This window comes from Bubalus kerabau, chromosome 6, assembly GCF_029407905.1.
Source record: "Bubalus kerabau isolate K-KA32 ecotype Philippines breed swamp buffalo chromosome 6, PCC_UOA_SB_1v2, whole genome shotgun sequence".
Lineage (NCBI taxonomy): Eukaryota > Metazoa > Chordata > Mammalia > Artiodactyla > Bovidae > Bubalus > Bubalus kerabau.
The window spans coordinates 33,389,199-33,409,561 of NC_073629.1; the positions used below are offsets into that span (position 1 = coordinate 33,389,199).

At 42.0% G+C, this 20,363-nt stretch overlaps 1 protein-coding gene across 5 annotated transcripts in view; it reads right to left on the bottom strand.

Moving 5' to 3' along the window:
* The window catches only part of CD53 (CD53 molecule), a 39,856-nt gene that overhangs the window by 1,463 nt on the left and 18,030 nt on the right, over positions 1-20,363 (bottom strand). For 2 of the 5 annotated variants that reach the window (XM_055584781.1, XM_055584782.1), the window contains 5 exons: positions 19,862-20,050; positions 18,341-18,415; positions 17,651-17,746; positions 1,443-1,523; positions 272-355 (listed from right to left, as the gene is read on the bottom strand). In XM_055584781.1, coding sequence (XP_055440756.1) covers positions 272-355; positions 1,443-1,523; positions 17,651-17,746; positions 18,341-18,415; positions 19,862-20,050 — 525 coding nt within the window. The remainder of the gene's footprint in view (positions 1-271; positions 356-1,442; positions 1,524-17,650; positions 17,747-18,340; positions 18,416-19,861; positions 20,051-20,363) is intronic. The other 3 variants (XM_055584784.1, XM_055584785.1, XM_055584783.1) reach the window with 2 other exon arrangements.

A 20,363-nucleotide genomic window follows, 5' to 3' on the forward strand; every position in this document is an offset into this window, starting at 1 on the left:
TTATATTTAACAGGCTTTTCCAGATGAGCTGAATGAGGAACAAAAGTAAGGTTCCACTTAGTGGCTTTTAATTTGACCATGATACACTCATTTCTATTAGGGATAAATTGACCAGATAGATCTTACAACATTATTTTCTGTATGCCTTAAACTGGTAATAACATAATTTTCTACTTGAATAGGGGAGCTCATATTTACCAACAACATACTTTAAAAATTACATGACTTAACTCATTTAATTCTCAAAATAGTCCTCTGATTAGGCTCTTACCTGGATTACACATACACAGATAGTGGTGATTCCAATATACAGGAAATTAGAGTGAAACCATTGTTTTGCTTGTATATAGCAACCCTAGAAAAAATTACATGTACAAATGACACTACTATATTACTCAACTTTATCAAGAGGCTTATTTGGAATGATAGTTTGTCTCTTGCCAAGACACTTAGGACAGGCATTATATATATATATATATATATATATATATATATATATATATATATATTATGGATGAAGAAATGAGCATGAAGTAGAGAACATTAAACTAGAGACTTTTCCAGTATTGTTATCATTACAGTGGAAGTAAATAAAGTAGAAGTCTTATATATTTACACAGTGCATTAAACTAACTCACTCCCAAGAGGCAGGTCAACAACATATGCCCTTGTATTTTTTGAACATTCACTACTGTCTTGGTATTGACAAATAGGAATATAGGCTATGCAATCTTATGACTGGTTGCATTTCAGCTTCTGCTTCAAAAGCCAGTAATCATATCATAGCCCTACCAAGCTGCAGGGCAGTTGCTGGTTGGTGGGTGTCCCAGTCTTTCTTCACAGACTGCCCACCCACCCAAATTCCAGAGATTTCCAAACAATATCAAGTGGGTGACATGGGTAACGGGACCTTAGGGACTTGGTCTAGTTGGAAGATGATTTGGGCTTCTTCTCTGGGTCTAGTCAGAAGTTCCATCAACTTTTTCACCCTCAGCTCCTCACTCTTCACTTATAATTAATTCTGCCAAGGGATTGGATGCTGCCATCTCCAAGAAAGGAGAGCAGGGAAATAAATAGAAAAAGAAGCTTTTCTGCTTCTACCTTGCAAACCTCACTTTCAACCATAAGAAGACCTAATTATTAATCAAGAAAAATCTAGACATAGTCTTCTGCCACTATCACATAAACTTTTCCCCTCTAATATAATAGTTCAGAGTAGCAAGATTCTTAATGGCATCTCTAGTCTAGATAAACTTGTTCTTTTTTTGCTTATTTTTCTTTTTTGTTTTTCTTATTTTCTAGTTATATGTTTCCCTAGTCTCTCTTTTGTTTGAGGTTTCCTGTTTATGGATGGGATCCAGTCCTGTATGACTGGATTTCTAAGGGAATTAAAGGTTTAATCACAGTGGCCAATAGCAGAAACGTTTCCAAAAATAAATTACCTTAACAGCTGAGCCTTTGGGGCAAGATGCTGGTGGTCCAGATGTCCAGTCACTCGTGCCATTTACACCACAACATTGCAGCTGAAAGCCAAAGCCCCAAAAAGCAATGGTTAGTCAGATAACAGAAAGAAAACATGGGCCTTGGAGAAAAGGTGAACCTTTCTAAGTTGACTCTATAGCAGAAAATACAGAACTGACTTGTTTACTATGGCTCCATAGAACTGAGTACTTTCAAACCTGTTATACCATTTTACTCACAAACCTGTTATACCATTTTATTCACATAAAACTTCTTGAAGTGGAGAGGGCATATTTAACTTATTCACATTTTATAGATCAAAAATTAGGCACACAGGGGACTTTATAATGGAGGGATCAGGCTGACCACACCTAGACCCACTATATGTCTGTTAGCATAGCTGATGCCATCTTGGGCCCTTACAGTTTCTCCTGTCCTACACTGACCCTATCCCTGTGCAGTGAATCACCTCTATGTCATTAAAGGCTTTATAAATAATAGGTATTGTGGCCTTTATGCTCCCCCAAACAATGATGAAAACTTTTGCTGATGTATTTTTGGCACCCAGACAACTAGTTACCATTCATCTTGACTAGGAGTGCATGTCCTGTTTCCAAGCATCTACCTCCATACCCTAAGTTAACTATCAAATCCTCCTCATAGCCCCTTGGCAATGTGGAGTGTAGATGTGAATGCTTCCAGATTGTTGTCCACCTGATCCTGATACCACCCTGTGAGTAAGCTACTGTTTAATAAACTGACTCAGTGATTATATGGAGCTACCCAGCTTGTTTTTGTCTCAAGATGCCTTCTCAGTTCACTGGGCATTTTCTGTTCCTTCCATCCTTAGACAATTGGCAAGCTAGGCAGGAGACTGAAAATGATGCAAGAATGGGTGAAGGGCCAAGCAGGGAAAAGCTTGCTGTTGTGGGAGAAATCCCAGGTTGGCCAGCCATTTCCATGTGGGGTGATCTGGCTAAATTTATGGAACAACTCAGGCTGATGCAAGTGTACAGGGACACAATGGAAACACCAAAGGACTTACTAAATACATTAACCAAAGAGGTAGCAAGGCAAAAGGGCGGGGTGGGTGGGGGGCAAAAGTGAGCGATCTATTGCAGCTGTTGCATGGCCTTTGTTATGCACTCTAAAATTTAGCACAGAAAAGGAATTACAGCTCAGTTGGGAACTAGAGAGAGATGTATGGATGGCGTGTTCTGCAACTTAGGACATTATGTCAAAGAAAGTACAACAGGAAGAACCTACTGAAATGATAGAATGTAAGATGGCTAAATGTAGGGCCCTAGGCTACCTCATTCAAAGGTGAGGACTATTATTTCACAGGATAACTGGGACCCCAAGAGGTGGAATTCTTGGGCTCATGACTCCTCAGAAGATGAGGACATAATTATAGAAGAAGAAGAGGACCTGCAGTCACAACCTCTGATTCAAACTAAAGCACAGGATACTAGAGAACCGAGAGATAATAGGAAGAAAATGGCAACCCACTCCAGTATTCTTGCCTGGAGAATCCCATGGACAGAGGAGCCTAGCAAGCTACAGTCCATGGGGTCATAAGAGTCGGATATGACTTAGCAATTAAACCACCGCAAGAGCTGAAAAACAACCCCATGAGATTTTTCCTCCCTGAACTAGTAGAAATAACCAGAATATTTAAACAAAAAGTAGAAAGGGCATTGCAGCCTACGTTCTCCATTTGTGGGATACTGGGGACAATGGCATTGTGTTAAATGGGCCACAAATGTGTAAAATGTCTTCTGTTACAGAACCAACTGCCTTCTGGCAATGTTTGTATGGGGCTGGGGTGGGAGAAAAATGAGGGCACCCAGCCAACTTAATTAAAAGGATATTTGCAGGTATACCCTGGATTCCTAAGGATTAGGGGTGGGGTCAAGGGTGCTCCTTGGTATGCAGGTCCCAGGTTGAACAGCCTATTTATTGGACCTGCACCAATAAACGGATTGTTCTAGCAAATACTGTACAAATGCACCATGATTTATGGAAATCCATCTAAGTTCCAAAGGGAAGTAGCAACCATTGATGGGATATGAGGTCAAACATTCTAAGGTGAAACAAGTGAGCTTGTATTTACAAATCAGAAGATTGCCTCCCCCTCCTTTTCTGGTTTATCTTCACCCATATCTGAGTATATTTTGGGTGTGTATGTCCTATAGGACCTGGACCTCAAACCACCATGGGTGAGTTCGACTTATGGATCAGACACTCAGGCTTATAATGGTTAGTCATGCTAAATGGGAGTTGTAAAGTTGCCTATCTCCCCAGAGAGTAGTAGCAATAAAAAACAATAATGGGTACCTGAGGGATAAGAAAAAATAACTTCTACCATTAAGGAATTAGAGAAAGTGGTGGTTATAATACTAGCACAAAGCCTGTTCAGTAACCCCATGAAGCCAGTGAAAAAAACCAAATGGTACGTGGTGTATGGCAGTAGACTGTAGAGAATTAATCAAGGTAATACCCTCTATCTATGCAGCAGTTACAAAAACTCTTGGATAAAATTGCCACTTCTCTCAAGGCATAGCCTCTTCTCAAGACAGTGTCTTAGATTTGTCTAATGCCTTTTCTTAGCAAACACTTAGATAAGGGGTCCCAGGACCAGTGCACCTTCATGTGGGAAGGGGGGACAATGGTCTTTTACCATCTTACCCCAATGTCATCTCACTATATGTCATAGGATGGTGGCCCTGGATTTGAAGAAATGGACTATCTTTCTTTCTGTAGTTCTCTATCATTACATCACACTGATGATATTTAACTTATATGCAGAGTACATCATGAGAAATGCTGGACTGGAAGAAACACAAGCTGAAATCAAGATTTCCGGGAGAAATATCAATAACCTCAGATATGCAGATGACAACACCCTTATGGCAGAAAGTGAAGAGGAACTAAAAAGCCTCTTGATGAAAGTGAAAGAGGAGAGTGAAAAAGTTGGCTTAAAGCTCAACATTCAGAAAATGAAGATCATGGCATCTGGTCCCACCACTTCATGGGAAATAGATGGGGAAACAGTGGAAACAGTGTCAGACTTTATTTTTTTGGACTCCAAAATCACTGCAGATGGTGACTGCAGCCATGAAATTAAAAGACGCTTACTCCTTGGACGGAAAGTTATGACCAACCTAGATAGCATATTCAAAAGCAGAGACATTACTTTGCCAACAAAGGTCCACCTAGTCAAGGCTATGGTTTTTCCTGTGGTCATGTATGGATGTGAGAGTTGGACTGTGAAGAAGGCTGAGTGCCGAAGACTTGATGCTTTTGAACTGTGGTGTTGGAGAAGACTCTTGAGAGTCCCTTGGACTGCAAGGAGATCCAACCAGTCCATTCTAAAGGAGATCAACCCTGGGATTTCTTTGGAAGGAATGATGCTAAAGCTGAAACTCCAGTACTTTGGCTACCTCATGCGAAGAGTTGATTCATTGGAAAAGACCTTGATGCTGGGAGGGATTGGGGGCAGGAGGAGAAGGGGACGACAGAGGACGAGATGGCTGGATGGCATCACTGACTCGATGGACGTGAGTCTGGGTGAACTCCGGGAGTTGGTGATGGACAGGGAGGCCTGGCGTGCTGCGATTCATGGGGTCGCAAAGAGTCGGACACGACTGAGCGACTGATCTGATCTGATCTGATCTGATGATACTAGGTTAACCTGTAATGACTTGTTTTCTCTTTCCCAAGCCTCTTCTGGAACATTTAAGCATAAAGATGGGAATTCAACACCAATAAGCTACAAGGACCTGGACAGTCAGTAAAGTTGCTAGGAGTTATCTAGTCTGCCAAGACTGAAGGGATGCCCAAAGCTGCTATTGATAGAATATAGATAAACCATGCCCTACAATAGAAAAGAACTACAATCCCTTATAGGTGTGCTAGGGTATGGGCGGCCTTTTATTCTCCACCTTGTCCAAATATTGAGACCCCTATATTCTTTGGGGCTTCCCAGGTGACTCAGCAGCAAAGACTTTGCCTGCTGTATAGGAGCCATGCGAGTTGCGAACTTGGGTTTGATCCCTGCTTTGGGAAGATCTCTTTGAGGAAGAAATGGCAATCCACTCCAGTATTCTTCCTGGGAAAATCCCAATGGACAGAGGAGCCTGGCAGGCTGCCATCCACAGGGTTGCAGAGTCAAAACACTACTGAGCACACAGCACATATGATTTAGTGAAAAAGGGAAATACCTGGGTTAGGAATACCCCACCCCACAAGCCCACAAGAGGCTTTTGAAAAGGCAAAACTGATTGTCAAATAAGTCCAAGGACTTGAGGTGTTAATGTCAGACACAAGTTGTGAGTTGGATGTAAGTCTATACCCAGGGGGTTTGAATAAGGACTATGGTAGCAACAAAATGGGAAATGAGTCCTACTAGGATTTTGGTCTCAGTTTTGGGAAGGGGCAAAGAATTGATATAGTACTATGGAAAAACAATTGTCAGCAATATATCTAGACTTACAACAAACTGAGTGTCTAGCCACTGACTTACCTGTCAGTGTACAGACATCCCTGCCTGTGGGGGGATGGATTAAGTAGTAGTAGTAGTAGTAGTTAAGTCGCCAAGTTGTGTCTGACTCTTGCGACTCCACAGACAGTAGCCTGCCAGGCTCCTCTGTCCATGGGATTCTCCAGGCAGGAATACTAGAGTGGGTTGCCATTTGCTTAGGATGGATTAAAGATGTGTTTTTAAAGCCTATGAATGCCTGTGCACAACTGAGTACCTTACAAAAGTGGCGCGCATACCTTCAAGAGAGAAGCACTTATGACACTGGTCCACTTACGCAGGAGTTGCATATAGTGACCTATATCTACCCACCAAAGACCCCAGTGACATCACCTGTTGGACCCGATTTACTTCAAGTACAGGAAGGTACCTGGATGCCCCTTGTGGATATATGGTACCCCAAGGACAGCTGTAAGGGTGATCTACCTTGGTGATACACCATAGCTGTTCTTCTGGATTCACATGTCATCTGATTCAAGGAAGGGACTGGACATAATAGCCATTGGGCAGAACTCAGAGCAGGATGGCTGGTGATTGCTTACAATCCCATGCCCCTCAACCTTGCCACTGACATTTGGGCAGTATGGAAAGGCTTGACAATATGGATGTCTCAATGGCATCAAGATAACTGGAAACAGTAAATGAACCTCTGTGGGAGTCTGAGTTATGGGCTGATATCTGAACTGCTTGCACATAACCTGGTGCCAATGTGACCATATGGCATGCTTTCGCTCACTCACCCTCAACTCTGCCAGGAAATTGCAAAGCAGATACACTAGCAGGGACAAGAGGTTTGTGTCTGCAAGAATTACAGACCTCCTCCAATGCAGCAGAATGACTCCACCGAAAGTCAGACATAGAATTCCCAAAACAACTTGGGAAATAGTAAAAAGGCTTCATTTGCCTCTCAAATCTATGGGCCTCCAAGTTACAGATAAGGACTGCATTATGCATCATTTGAGGTGGTGCTCTCCTCTGGTTATGAGATGGCAAGTGGACCACATAGGCTTTTGCCTGTGTCAGAAGGGTATAAATATGCCCTTACCTGTGCTGACACAGCCTCTGGGTTGGTGCTAGCCTTTGCTAGTAGGAAAGCCAATCAGACTGCTATTATTACAATCAAAGGCAAAATTGTCAAACTACCAAAAGTGGAAGTTATGTGTGGAACACCAGCCCAAATTGGCAGTGATCAGGTGACTGGACATGAAAGATAAGAGTGAGCAGAAGCCCAAGAAATTCCCTGGACTTTCAATCTACCATATAACCCCACCATTGTTCAGTCACTCAGTTGTGTCTGACTCTTTGTGACCCCATAGACTGCAGCATGCCAGGCTTCCCTGTCCTTCACTATCTCTGAGGGTTTGCTCAAACTCATGTCCATTGAATTGATGATGTCATCCAGCCATCTCATCCTCTGTCATCCCCTTCTCTGCCTGCCCTAAATCTTTCCCAGCATCAGAATATTTTCAAATGAGTCAGCTCTTCACAGCAGGTGGCCGAAGTTTTGGAGTTTCAGCTTCAGCATCAGTCCTTCCAATGAATATTCAGGATTGATTTCCTTTAGGATTGACTGGTTTGATCTCTTTGCTGTCCAAGGGACTCTCAAGAATCTTCTCCAACACCTTAGTTCAAAAGCATCAATTCTTTGTCACTCAGCCATCTTATAGTACAACTCTCATATTTGTACATGACTACCAGAAAAATCATAGCTTTGACTATAGCTTTGTCTGCAGAATGATGTCTCTGCTTCTTAATATGCCAAGTTTGTCACAGCTTTTCTTCCAAGGAGCAAGAGTCTTTTAATTTCATGGCTGCAGTCACTGTAGCTGGCTTTATAAAATGTGTCAACCAGATAGATGTTAAAAGCCTTATTTCCTGCTGCTGCTGCTAAGCCGCTTCAGTCGTGTCCGACTCTGTGCGACCCCATAGATGGCAGCCCACCAGGCTCCGTCATCCCTGGGATTCTCCAGGCAAGAACACTGGAGTGGGTTGCCGTTTCCTTCTCCTATTTCCTGAGGGCACATTAAAAGTTTGGTCCTGAGGGCTGTCTGAAGCTATCAGACTATTAAATGCCTCGGGCCAACAATCTGCATATGAATGGCTGTCTGGATGGACAATAAAACGGAGGCTGAGAGTACAGGTTCAAAAGGGAGGTCTTGTCCTAACATATAGCACAGGAACTCTGCTCAATATTATGTGGCAGCCTGGGTACGAGGGGAGTTTGGGAGAGATTGAATATGTGTATATGTATGGTTGAATCTCTTTGCTGTTCACCTGAAATTATCACAACATTGTTAATCAGCCATGTTGTTATTCAGTCATTAAGGCATATCTGACTCTTTGCAACCCCTTGGACTGCAGCATGCCAGACTTCTCTGTCTTCCACTGTCTCCTGGAGTTTGCTTGAATTCATGTTCATTTGAGTCAGTGATGCTATCTAACAATTTCATCCTCTGCCATCCCCTTCTCTTTTGCCTTCAATCTTTCCCAACATCAGAGTATACACCCCAAAATAAATTTAAAAGTTTAAAAAAAAAGGAAGCCTTGGGCCTATCAGGTGGGATGAAGATCTTGTGGGTTTTTTTGTTTGTTTGTTTGCTTTTTAGGGGGAAGCCACGGGACATCCCACCTGGTGTTACTAAAATTCATTGGTGTTTAAATTGTTCTCTCCATTCCAAGTGGCTTGGTATCCTAACCCCTTGGGAGATAGGATTTGCTTCCAGTATCACCTTCAGTCCAGATGGACAATAAAAAAGTTTTATAGAAAATTTTTATATAGAAAGTTTATATAGAAATGGGACCCCTTTGGGCCCAAATCACCTCTCCAGAAGCATTAGCACAGTGAGCTAAACCCACAAGAAGTAGGTTTACTCAGGTGGATTCCCACTGAGCCCCTATCTGCAAATGGCGGTGGCCAGAGGAGCTACCCCACGCCCCCACGCCCAAGGCCAGGCATGGCGGCCGGGAGGAGCAACACCCTGCCCGAGGCCAGGGGCGGAGGCCGGGAGGAACAACCCCCACGTCCAAGGAGCAGTGGCTGCGCGGGTGCAGGAGGGCCTAGAGGAGCTATCCCACGTTGAAGGTCAGAAAGGGTGGCAGTGAGGAGATACCCCTCATCCAAGGTAAGAGAAACCCTAGTAAGATGGTAGATGTTGCAAGAGGGCATCAGAGGGCAGACACACTGAAACCATACTCACAGAAAACTAGTCAATCTGATCACACTAAGACCACAGCCTTGTCTAACTCAATGAAACTAAGCCATGGCCATGGGGCAACCTAAGACAGGCGGGTCATAGTGGAGAGATCTGACAGAATGTGGTCCACTGGAGAAGGGAATGGCAAACCACTTTAGTATTCTTGCCTTGAGAACCCCATGAACAGTATGAAAAGGCAAAATGATAGTATACTGAAAGAGGAACTTCCCAGGTCAGTAGGTGCCCAATATGCTACTGAAGATCAGTGGAGAAATAACTCCAGAAAGAATGAAGGGATGGAACCAAAGCAAAAACAATACCCAGCTGTGGGTGTGACTGGTGATAGAAGCAAGGTCTGATGCTGTAAAGAGCAATATTGCATAGGAACCTGGAATGTCAGGTCCATGAATCAAGGCAAATTGGAAGTGGTCAAACAAGAGATGGCAAGAGTGAATGTTGACATTCTAAGAATCAGAGAACTAATATGGACTGGAATGGGTGAATTTAACTCAGATGACCATTATATTTACTACTGTGGGCAGGAATCCCTCAGAAGAAATGGAGTAGCCATCATGGTCAACAAAAGAGTCTGTAATGCAGTACTTGGATGCAATCTCAAAAACGACAGAATGATCTCTGTTTGTTTCCAAGGCAAACCATTCAATATCACAGTAATCCAAGTCTATGCCCCAACCAGTAACGCTGAAGAAGCTGAAGTTGAACAGTTCTATGAAGACCTACAAGACCTTTTAGAACTAACACCCAAAAAAGATGTCCTTTTCATTATAGGGGACTGGAATGCAAAAGTAGGAAGTCAAGAAACACCTGGAGTAACAGGCAAATTTGGCCTTGGAATACAGAATGAAGCAGGGCAAAGACTAACAGAGTTTTGCCAAGAAAATGCACTGGTCATAGCAAAACTCTCTTCCAACAACATAAGAGAAGACTCTACACATGGACATCACCAGATGGTCAACACCGAAATCATATTGGTATATTCTTTGCAGCCAAAGATGGAGAAGCTCTATACAGTCAACAAAAACAAGACCAGGAGCTGACTGTGGCTCAGACCATGAACTCCTTATTGCCAAATTCAGACTTAAATTGAAGAAAGTAGGGAAACCCACTAGACCATTCAGGTATGACCTAGATCAAATCCCTTATGATTATACAGTGGAAGTGAGAAATAGATTTAAGGGCCTAGATCTGATAGACAGAGTGCCTGATGAACTATGGAATGAGGTTCGTGACATTGTACAGGATATAGGGATCAAGACCATCCCCATGGAAAAGAAATGCAAAAAAGCATAATGGCTGTCTGGGGAGGCCTTACAAATAGCTGTGAAAAGAAGAGAAGCGAAAAGCAAAGGAGAAAAGGAAAGATATAAGCATCTGAATGCAGAGTTACAAAGAATAGCAAGAAGAGATAAGAAAGCCTTCCTCAGGGATCAATGCAAAGAAATAGAGGAAAACAACAGAATGGGAAAGACTAGAGATCTCTTCAAGAAAATTAGAGATACCAAGGGAACATTTCATGCAAAGATGGGCTCGATAAAGGACAGAAATGGTATGGACCTAACAGAAGCAGAAGATATTAAGAAGAGATGGCAAGAATACACAGAAGAACTGTACAAAAAAGATCTTCACGACCCAGATAATCACGAAGGTGTGATCACTGATCTAGAGCCAGACATCCTGGAATGTGAAGTCCAGGGGGCCTTAGAAAGCATCACTATGAACAAAGCTAGTGGAGGTGATGGAATTCCAGTGGAGCTGTTTCAAATCCTGAAAGATGATGCTGTGAAAGTGCTGCCCTCAATATGCCAGCAAATTTGGAAAACTCAGCAGTGGCCACAGGACTGGAAAAGGTCAGTTTTCATTCCAATCCTAAAGAAAGGCAATGCCAAAGAATGCTCAAACTACCACACAATTGCACTCATCTCACACGCTAGTAAAAGAATGCTCAAAATTCTCCAAGCCAGGCTTCACCAACTCGTGAACCATGAACTTCCTGATGTTCAAGCTGGTTTTAGAAAAGGCAGAGGAACCAGAGATCAAATTGCTAACATTCACTGGATCATGGAAAAAGCAAGAGAGTTCTAGAAAAAACATCTATTTCTGCTTTATTGACTATGCCAAAGCCTTTGACCGTGTGGATCACAATAAACTGTGGAAAATTCTTCAAAAGATGGGAATACCAGACCACCTGACCTGCCTCCTGAGAAATCTGCATGCAGGTCAGGAAGCAACAGTTAGAACTGGACATGGAACAACAGACTGGTTCCAAATAGGAAAAGGAGTACGTCAAGGCTGTATATTGTCACCCTGCTTATTTAAGTTCTATGCAGAGTACATCATGAGAAACGCTGGACTGGAAGAAACACAAGCTGAAATCAAGATTGCCGGGAGAAATATCAATAACCTCAGATATGCAGATGACACCACCCTTATGGCAGAAAGTGAAGAGGAACTAAAAAGCCTCTTGATGAAAGTGAAAGTGGAGAGTGAAAAAGTTGGCTTAAAGCTCAACATTCAGAAAATGAAGATCATGGCCTCTGGTCCCATCACTTCATGGGAAATAGATAGGGAAACAGTGGAAACAGTGTCAGACTTTATTTTTTTGGGCTCCAAAATCACTGCAGATGGTGCCTGCAGCCAGGAAACTAAAAGACTCTTACTCCTTGGAAGGAAAGTTATGACCAACCTAGATAGCATATTCAAAAGCAGAGACATTACTTTGCCAACAAAGGTTCGTCTAGTCAAGGCTATGGTTTTTCCTGTGGTCATGTATGGATGTGAGAGTTGGACTGTGAAGAAGGCTGAGCGCCGAAGACTTGATGCTTTTGAACTGTGGTGTTGGAGAAGACTGTTGAGAGTCCCTTGGACTGCAAGGAGATCCAACCAGTCCATTCTGAAGGAGATCAGCCCTGGGATATCCTTGGAAGGAATGATGCTAAAGCTGAAACTCCAGTACTTTGGCCACCTCATGCGAAGAGTTGACTCATTGGAAAAGACTCTGATGCTGGGAGGGATTGGGTCAGGAGAAGAAGGGGATGACAGAGAATGAGATGGCTGGATGGCATCACTGACTCAATGGACATGAGTCTGAGTGAACTCCGGGAGTTAGTGATGGACAGGGAGGCCTGGCGTGCTGCGATCATGGGGTTGCAAAGAGTTGGACACGACTGAGCTACTGAACTGAACCTGGAAATATTAAAGGACAAATTGTGTAGTGTTGTTAGGTAGTTAGAATAGGAAAAAAGAGTCCAAAATGGCAGTAGCTAAAAGACAAAGAAAGGAAGAAGCCTGAGAAAATGGAACAAAAGAAAATCTGAGGACTGGCATGAGAACCTCAGGTGAAACAAACAGCCTTCCTGGCTATCTCAGTTTACACAGGGCAGGTTCATGGGGAGGAGACAAAACATGTAAAAAGAGGAGCCAAGATTGATCCTCCCTTTTTGGGTTGGCCCCCCCTCATGCCTCAAGGATGTGCTATCCTTCACTTGCCAAATAAAACTGAACTGTAACAGCGCTGTAACACTTGTCCATTGTTTCAAATCTTTGCTGCAACGAGACAGAACCAAGGAAATTACACACTCCCCTGACAGTATCACCCACTGTGGAAAAAGCCAAAATTGGGGATAGTTTTCTCCAATGCTACTCATGAATGAGATTTTGCCTTATCTTTTACCCCTAAAACATCTCTGTTGTCACCCACAGTGTTTGCCTCATGGACTATTTGGCTCTAGTCACTGGAAAAATGTTCCTCTCCTGTGGCCCAAACATATGAAGAGGTCCACAATTATCCTTACTTCTGGGTCTGTGGCCTATCTCCAGTACCAAGGGGATTCTGTGAAAACTTCAGCCACTCATCTGCACCAAATGTATACAGTGGCTTGGACTTGTGACCAAAAATCCCCTTGCTATGTGACTCCTGTTTATGGAACCTCTATGTTTAACTATAGTGACTCTAAATAGTATGTTTTTCCCCTGCTGTGAAGTAGATCAAATAATCTCCAGATTCCCATGGTTTGTCATATTTGGGATGGCTTAGGGTAGATGGGAGGTGAGTATGGAGTCTTGATGTCCATAGCCCCCATCTATATAGAAAGGAGCAATCATACCCAAACAAGGGCTTCCCTAGTGGCTCAGATGGCAAAGAGTCTGCCTACAATGCAGGAGACCTGGGTTCAATCTCTGGATTAGGAAGATCCCCTGGAGAAGAGAATAGCAACCCACTCCAGTATTCTTGCCTGGAGAATCCCATGGACAGAGGAGCCTGGTGGGCCATGGGCCATGGGGTCACAAAGAACTGGACACAACTGAGTGACTTTCACTTTCAAACTTTCATAACCAAACAAATCATAGACACATGGAGGTGGCGGGAGTGGGCAACTTCCCTACTGTCTGTCAAGTAACTCACAAAATATTACATTCTAAATGGACAGGAAAAGAAGAAGCTCCCTACAAAGCAGGTGCTTCTCTGGTTCCCAAACAAGAGATCTGAATATGTGGAGTCTCTGTGGGCTTTTCTGCCCTATGAGTGGACAGGTTGATGCACCTTGAGATTTCTTTCCCTCTGGGCTGGTATATATACCCCTTTACTGGAAGTTCCCCATAACCTTCTTGCTATTAAGTTCAGGTGGTAGGCCTGTGGTAGTATGTCATGGTGGGAATGGTCAACATTTATTTTCCTTCCCTAAAACGTAGGTATAAGTGCTAAACTAGAAATCCAGGAGTTAGCATACCTCACCTCCCCTCAGGAACACATCAAAATTACATCTACATGTGGAACAATTCTCACTGAAAACTAACTAAAAAAGGGCAGAAGGACTCCTGTACAACTAAGGCTGTTAGAAAGATACACATGTAATCAGGAGGTCAGGACCTGTGACCCTGGGAGGGGACTCAGAGTAAAAAGGAGTGTACATGGGTGGGACACCACCCACTCTGGGGAATGAGAAGTTGAGAGCCACAAATCTGGAGCCCCAGTCCTGGGGTCCTACACTGGGGAGACAAGGTCCCTTTGTTGATTGGTGGACTGTTTGAATTAACAAGAGAGCTGTAGAAACCTGGACTCCACCATGAGGAGCACAGGCATGCTGGCTTTCCTCTAAGGCAAGGTGGAGAGAGGTCTGCTTTAGTGGGTGCCAGGTTGCTTGCAACTACCTGTGGGCGTGCCCCAACCCGAGTCGAGCAAATGCTCTTTCCCCACTCATTCCATGTCACAGTGCAGCAAGTGATCTGGGGTGGCCATGACCAAAGAAATGATTCAAACCTTAGAATACAAAGGTGACCCAGGGCCTGGGTGGGGCAGCAGGTATTGGTGAAAGAACAGACAAATAGATATAGAGAGCCCAGAAGCAGGCCTGCGTAAATACAGTCAACTGATCTTTGACAAAGAAGCAATACAATGCAAAAAAGATAGCTCAACAAATGGTGCTGGAAAAATCAGACATTCATATACCAAAAACAAAAACACAAAAACGAACAAACAAAAATAGACAGAGACAGAGAACCCAAACCACTCACAAAAGTTAACTCAAAATAGATTATAGATCTAAGAGTAAAATACAACACTACAAAAATCTTAGAAGATAATATGGGAGAAAACCTACATGACCTTGGTTATGATGATATCTTTTTAGAAATCACACCAGAAGTATGATTCATGAAAGAAATAATAGATAAGTTGGACTTGGCTAAAATTAAAAACTTCTATTCTGCAAGAGACAGTATCTGGAGAAATAGAAGACAAGCCACAGACTTGGAGAAAATATTTGCAAAAGACACATCTGATAAATGACTGTTACCTAAAAATCTATATATAAAAGAGAGAGACAAACCTCTTAAAACTGAGCAGTAAGATAACAACTAGCCTGATTAAAAAATGCACTAACAAACTTAACAGACACCTCACCAAAGAAGATATATAAATGCAAAATAAACATATGAAAATCTACATCATATGTCATCAAGGAAATGAAAATTAAAGTAAAGAGCTACCAGTACACACTTATGAGGATGGTCAAAATCTGGAACACTGACGCTAAATACTGGTGAGGATGTGGAGCAACAGGAACTTTCATACATTGCTGGTGGGAATGAGAAATGGTACAGATGCTTCAGAAGACCATTTGGAGGTTTCTTACAAATTATGCATACTTTTACTAAATGATCCATCAACAACACTCTGGTATTTATGCAAAGAAGTATAAAACTTATGTCCACAAACAAAAATGCTGCTCATTAATGATTATGGAAGCTTTATTCTTAATTGCCAAAACTTGGACACGATCAAGATGTCCTTCAATAAGTGAATGAGTAAGTAAGCTGTGGTATATCCAGACAATGGAATATTAACACTAAAAAGAATTGAGCTCTCAAGTCATGAAAAGACAAGGAGGAATATTAAATGCATATTACTAAGTGGAAGAAGCCAATTTGAAAAGCTTATAAACAGTATGACTTCAACTATATGACATTCTGAAAAAGGCAAAACTATTGAAAAATAACAAGATCAGTGGCTGTGAAGGATGAGGGGAGGAGGAGGAGGGAACACAGAGGGTTTTCAGGAGGGCAAAGCTATTCTGCATGATATTATAATGATGCATATATGTCATTATAAATTTTTTCAAATGCATAGAATGTGTAACACCAAGAGTGAACCCTAATGTAAACTATGGACCTTGGGTGATAATTATGTGTCAATGTAGGCTCAGCCTTTATTTTAAAAAAGTACCATTCTGGTGAGTGATGTGGATAATGGGGGAGACTATATAAGTGTGGGAGTATATGGGATATCTCTGTACCTCCCTTTCAGATTTGTTGTAAACCTAAGACTGCTCTTGGACAATGGACATGAGTTTGAGCAGGCTCCAGGAGATGTTGAAGGACAGAGAGGTCTGGCATGCTGCAGTCCATGGGGTTGCAAAGAGTTGGACACAACTGAGCAACTGAACAACAACAAGACTGCTCTTAAAAAATTGTTTTTTATTTTTTTAATTTATTTATTTTAATTGGAGGCTAACTACCTTACAATATTGTATTGGTTTTGCCATACATTCACATGAATCTGCCACGGGTGTACATGCATGCAAATAAAGCTGCTAACTAAGCCACAAATCTCATTAGTTAAGAATTAAATCTTTACCATTATTTACGGTTTCAAAAACTTAAGTCACTATTGGAAATTTGTCTTTTGACCAAAAATGATCAGTAAAGAGCTTACTTGTTATTATATTATTTTTAAAATGGATATACATATGTTTGTTAAATTCCATTTGCTAAATGTGTACTTAAATGCTATGTAACTTTTATTAAACCAGAGAAAAGGGAAAACATTTTTAAAATGCAAGGAGAAATGTGAGTTTAAGATAACAAAATGTTCTGTCTTATTTCAACACAGTTTCAAATTCTCACCTTCTTGAAAAAAATTGATTTTGATTACTTTGACTAGAATGCCAAAGTTACTCTTTCCCTATATGGAATCACCTAGGTGATTTTGCATCACTTTATGGTTTCTCAGAGCTTAAACACACACACACACACACAAATTGTTTTTTTAAACAAAGTTATTATCTTCATATTTAATTTTGAAATTATATAATATCTATTATTTGCTTCAAAAAGTTCTAGCAAAAAATGCACAGAGGATTAGCTAAAACAATATTGCCAAAATGTTAACTGTTGAAGCTGGGTGATATGTACCCACAGATTCATTTTGCTATTATTTGCTTTTCTTTTATATCAACCTAGAAATTCTATAATAAAAGGTTTATAAACTGGATTTTTAAAAGAAAGAAGAATAGGGATTCAGAAAGTTAAGTGACTTTCCCAAAGCCACCCAATCCTGGTCTCTGGACTTTAATTCCTGTGCTATTTCTTTTACCCCACGCTAAGCAGGCATGGCAGGGCCACAGGTGGCTCCAAATGGTCATAATGGTATTGTCTGAGACACAAACTATGCCATTGTCAGACTGGCTCCCTGACCCCAGCACACCAAGGAAGGAATGCTGAGTTAAAATATATGTTTGTGGTGGGGAGGGGCATGAGAAATGGGGTTCTGGTGAGCTAGGTAAAAAGAATGAGTTGGGCTACTCAGGAATTCAAAAGAGATTTTCTATATTAAACAATTTCTGTTTTCAGAAAAAAATTGGAAAATACATAAACTAATCCAGTATGACATGTTTGGGTCTTTCTTACATCTTACTAGGGCTGAAACAATGAGCCAGAGTGGGTAAAGTGTAAAAGAGAGAATGTATTAATAGACACCTTTGTACCAATCAGGCTGATTCTCATGCTCTCCTGTTTCTGACAGCCAAGCATTATTCTGAACTTAGGGGCTGTGGACCTTAGATTTTGAAGCTTTCATGAAAGAGAGACCCTTCCAGTATCCAGGGACTGAGGCTGGAAAATTATACCTGGGCTGAGCTAAGGAGGATTTTGTACTCACAAATGACTGGATGGAGTCCCACGCTGCCTTGGTGCTGTTGTCTGAGTTGTATCGCTGGATGCTCTCGGTCAAACCCTCAGCCACATATTCTTTCAACTGTATGGGGCACATTCCAGCAGAGGAGGCGTTGTAAAAAGCAGGTGAGTTCAAGGAACAGGGAATTTCTAATGTAGGCTAATAAAATAGTTCCATTTGCTCCTCCCTTCCAAATGATCTCTTCAGAACTAAGTCAGGGGAGGGAGCTTATATATAGGAAGAAATGCTGAGGACGGGATGGCAATGAAGGGAGAAACACACAGCATTTTCTTGACCTTCCAAAACCCTGGGTTTACAAAGGATGCAAAGGGGCAAACCAAACATGGATTCTCTTAGGCACTGAGACACTTTAGACACTTAGACACTGAGGCACTGGAGACTTTACTTCCAGATAGATCGAGAAAAGGAAATAGGTAAATAGGGGGAAGATAAACTTGATTTTTACTGTTCTTCCCATTCATCCTTCAAAGCACCACTCAAATACAATCACCTTCATAATTTTTTTTCTCCCCAATTACAGTCAATCTCTTTTTCCTTCATCCTTCCACTTTGACTCTAGCTCTATTATAGGACTTACTTGTGCCAACTTCTCCTCCCCACACCCCCCGTCCACTCTTAGCAATCCAACAATGAATTGTGTTTTCTATAACTTACCTTCTGTTCGTACACAAACAGCAGGATGGCCAAGGTCACCTCAGCAAGGAGGATAATCAGCAGCAGGACAAAGAACTGGGGCAAAGCAAAGAGATGCTCACAGTACTGAGCCCAGCTACTCCCCCACTCCCACTCTACCCGGGGAGCATAAAGGCGGATCTCTGTACATGGGCAGAAGTTCCCACCTACTCGAGCTTTCATAGGCTTTTTCATGTTTTGTGAGGAATAGCTGTTCTTTTCCTACAACCAGACTTCAAGACTCTAGAGGGCAGATCAGCTGTCTTCCAGCTTTTCTCTCTTCTTCCCATTGCACCTATTGAGTTCCAGGTGCATAGTGAATATGGATTACCATTTGTTGAATCAGTGAAGCAGTTTTGACATTAGCTAACTGAAACAGTTGAGCAAAAGACTAGTAAACTAAATCCTGTGTCTTCTGCACATGGGGCCTGGCTCTTTCTGCAAGCAGAGGGCTATTTTGGGGTGGAGGAAGGTGATAATAGAGATTGAGAGGAGCCCTGTACAGACAGGGAGAAGAGGTGCTCTAATCATGATCTTCACTCATATTCATCTCCAATTTTAGATGTTTGTGCTAATCACACTTAACAGCAAACACATTTTCACTTTTTCACTTTCTTTCATTGTTTTACCCCAACACAAACTTTGATTATTTAAAACCTTTTTCCCAAGTCTATTATCTTCCATCTTTTGCTAATAGTCTGGGAACTATCTGAGAACAAGGACTTTCTTATTCTATCTTTCGGCTTCAGTTTAACACGTAAAGGAAAGAAGATTAACCACATGACTTGAGGAAGAAGAAAAGTGATTGGGAACCTATATTTATGGATAGAGTGGTGCTTTATTATCGAGCTCTGTGTGGGCACACCAGAGAAATGAGAAACTCTTCTTTCATAGAGCTTATAGGCAAAGCCTAAGTCTAAAGGTGCTCCTGAGGCTAGTTAGCCGACAGGGAGAAAGTGAAAAGCTCTAGTATCTCTCATGTTAGACCTCAATGGCCTCAGCCTAGGCTCTCACCCAGCTAGGCCACTCACACTGTGGTGCAGCTAGTATAGATCTGAGACACATACATATCCTCTGCCATCTTAGGAGGGTCACAATACTCAGAAGAATCTAGAGACTAGATTTTCCACCAGTGAGTGACTCTGAGTCAGATCCTGGAAATATATACTAATGTGAGGAAGATTTAGGTAGATGGATGATGCTTGATTTCAACCATATATAAAGAATAAATAAAAAGCTATGAATGCAAATTATAATGAAAAGGGTCATCATTAACAGTGTAAAATGGATACTAGGGAGGACAGTGATATCTTCTCTTATTTATCCCTCTCAGAAACAAAATACTATGGGCCTCGACACATTGGACTGAGCTGAGGTGCCAACTTCATGTTCCAACAATTTCTTTGCACTAATAGATAAGCTACCAGAAAACGTCTTGCCTGTGGTTTAAGGCATCATGCCCACCTCCCCCACTTAGGCACATCAGCTGTGAGAGTCACTCACTGACATAAGCAGGCACTTATTCTCCTTGATGGATCCCATGCAGCCCAGGAAGGCAACCACCATGATGACGGAACCCACTATGACAAGCACATTGCCCAGTGTGAGAGAAGGGAGGTTATGGAAGAGTACTCCGAACTTGCTGTGGATCAGGAGGTAGATCCCAAGGCCCAAAATGCAGCAGCCACAGAACTGAAAAGAAGAATCACGTAACATTCTGAAATGCAAGGTGGTTCTTAAATATCTCCTCATACCCCCTTACTTGACATTAGAATCATTTTTCCCCATTGGCTCTGGTCAAAAAACTCTTTACCCAGATTTCTCCAAGTGCCTAAAAAAAAAGGTATCATCTCCTGTGATGTCCCACGCATACCTCATCCTATTCATATCAGATATCAAAAAGGTCATTCCTATGGATAACACGGTATTTTCATGATTCAGATTCCTACTCCTTTTTCTAGATCTTCATGATTCAGATCCCTACTCCTTACTGGCTCAGCTGCTT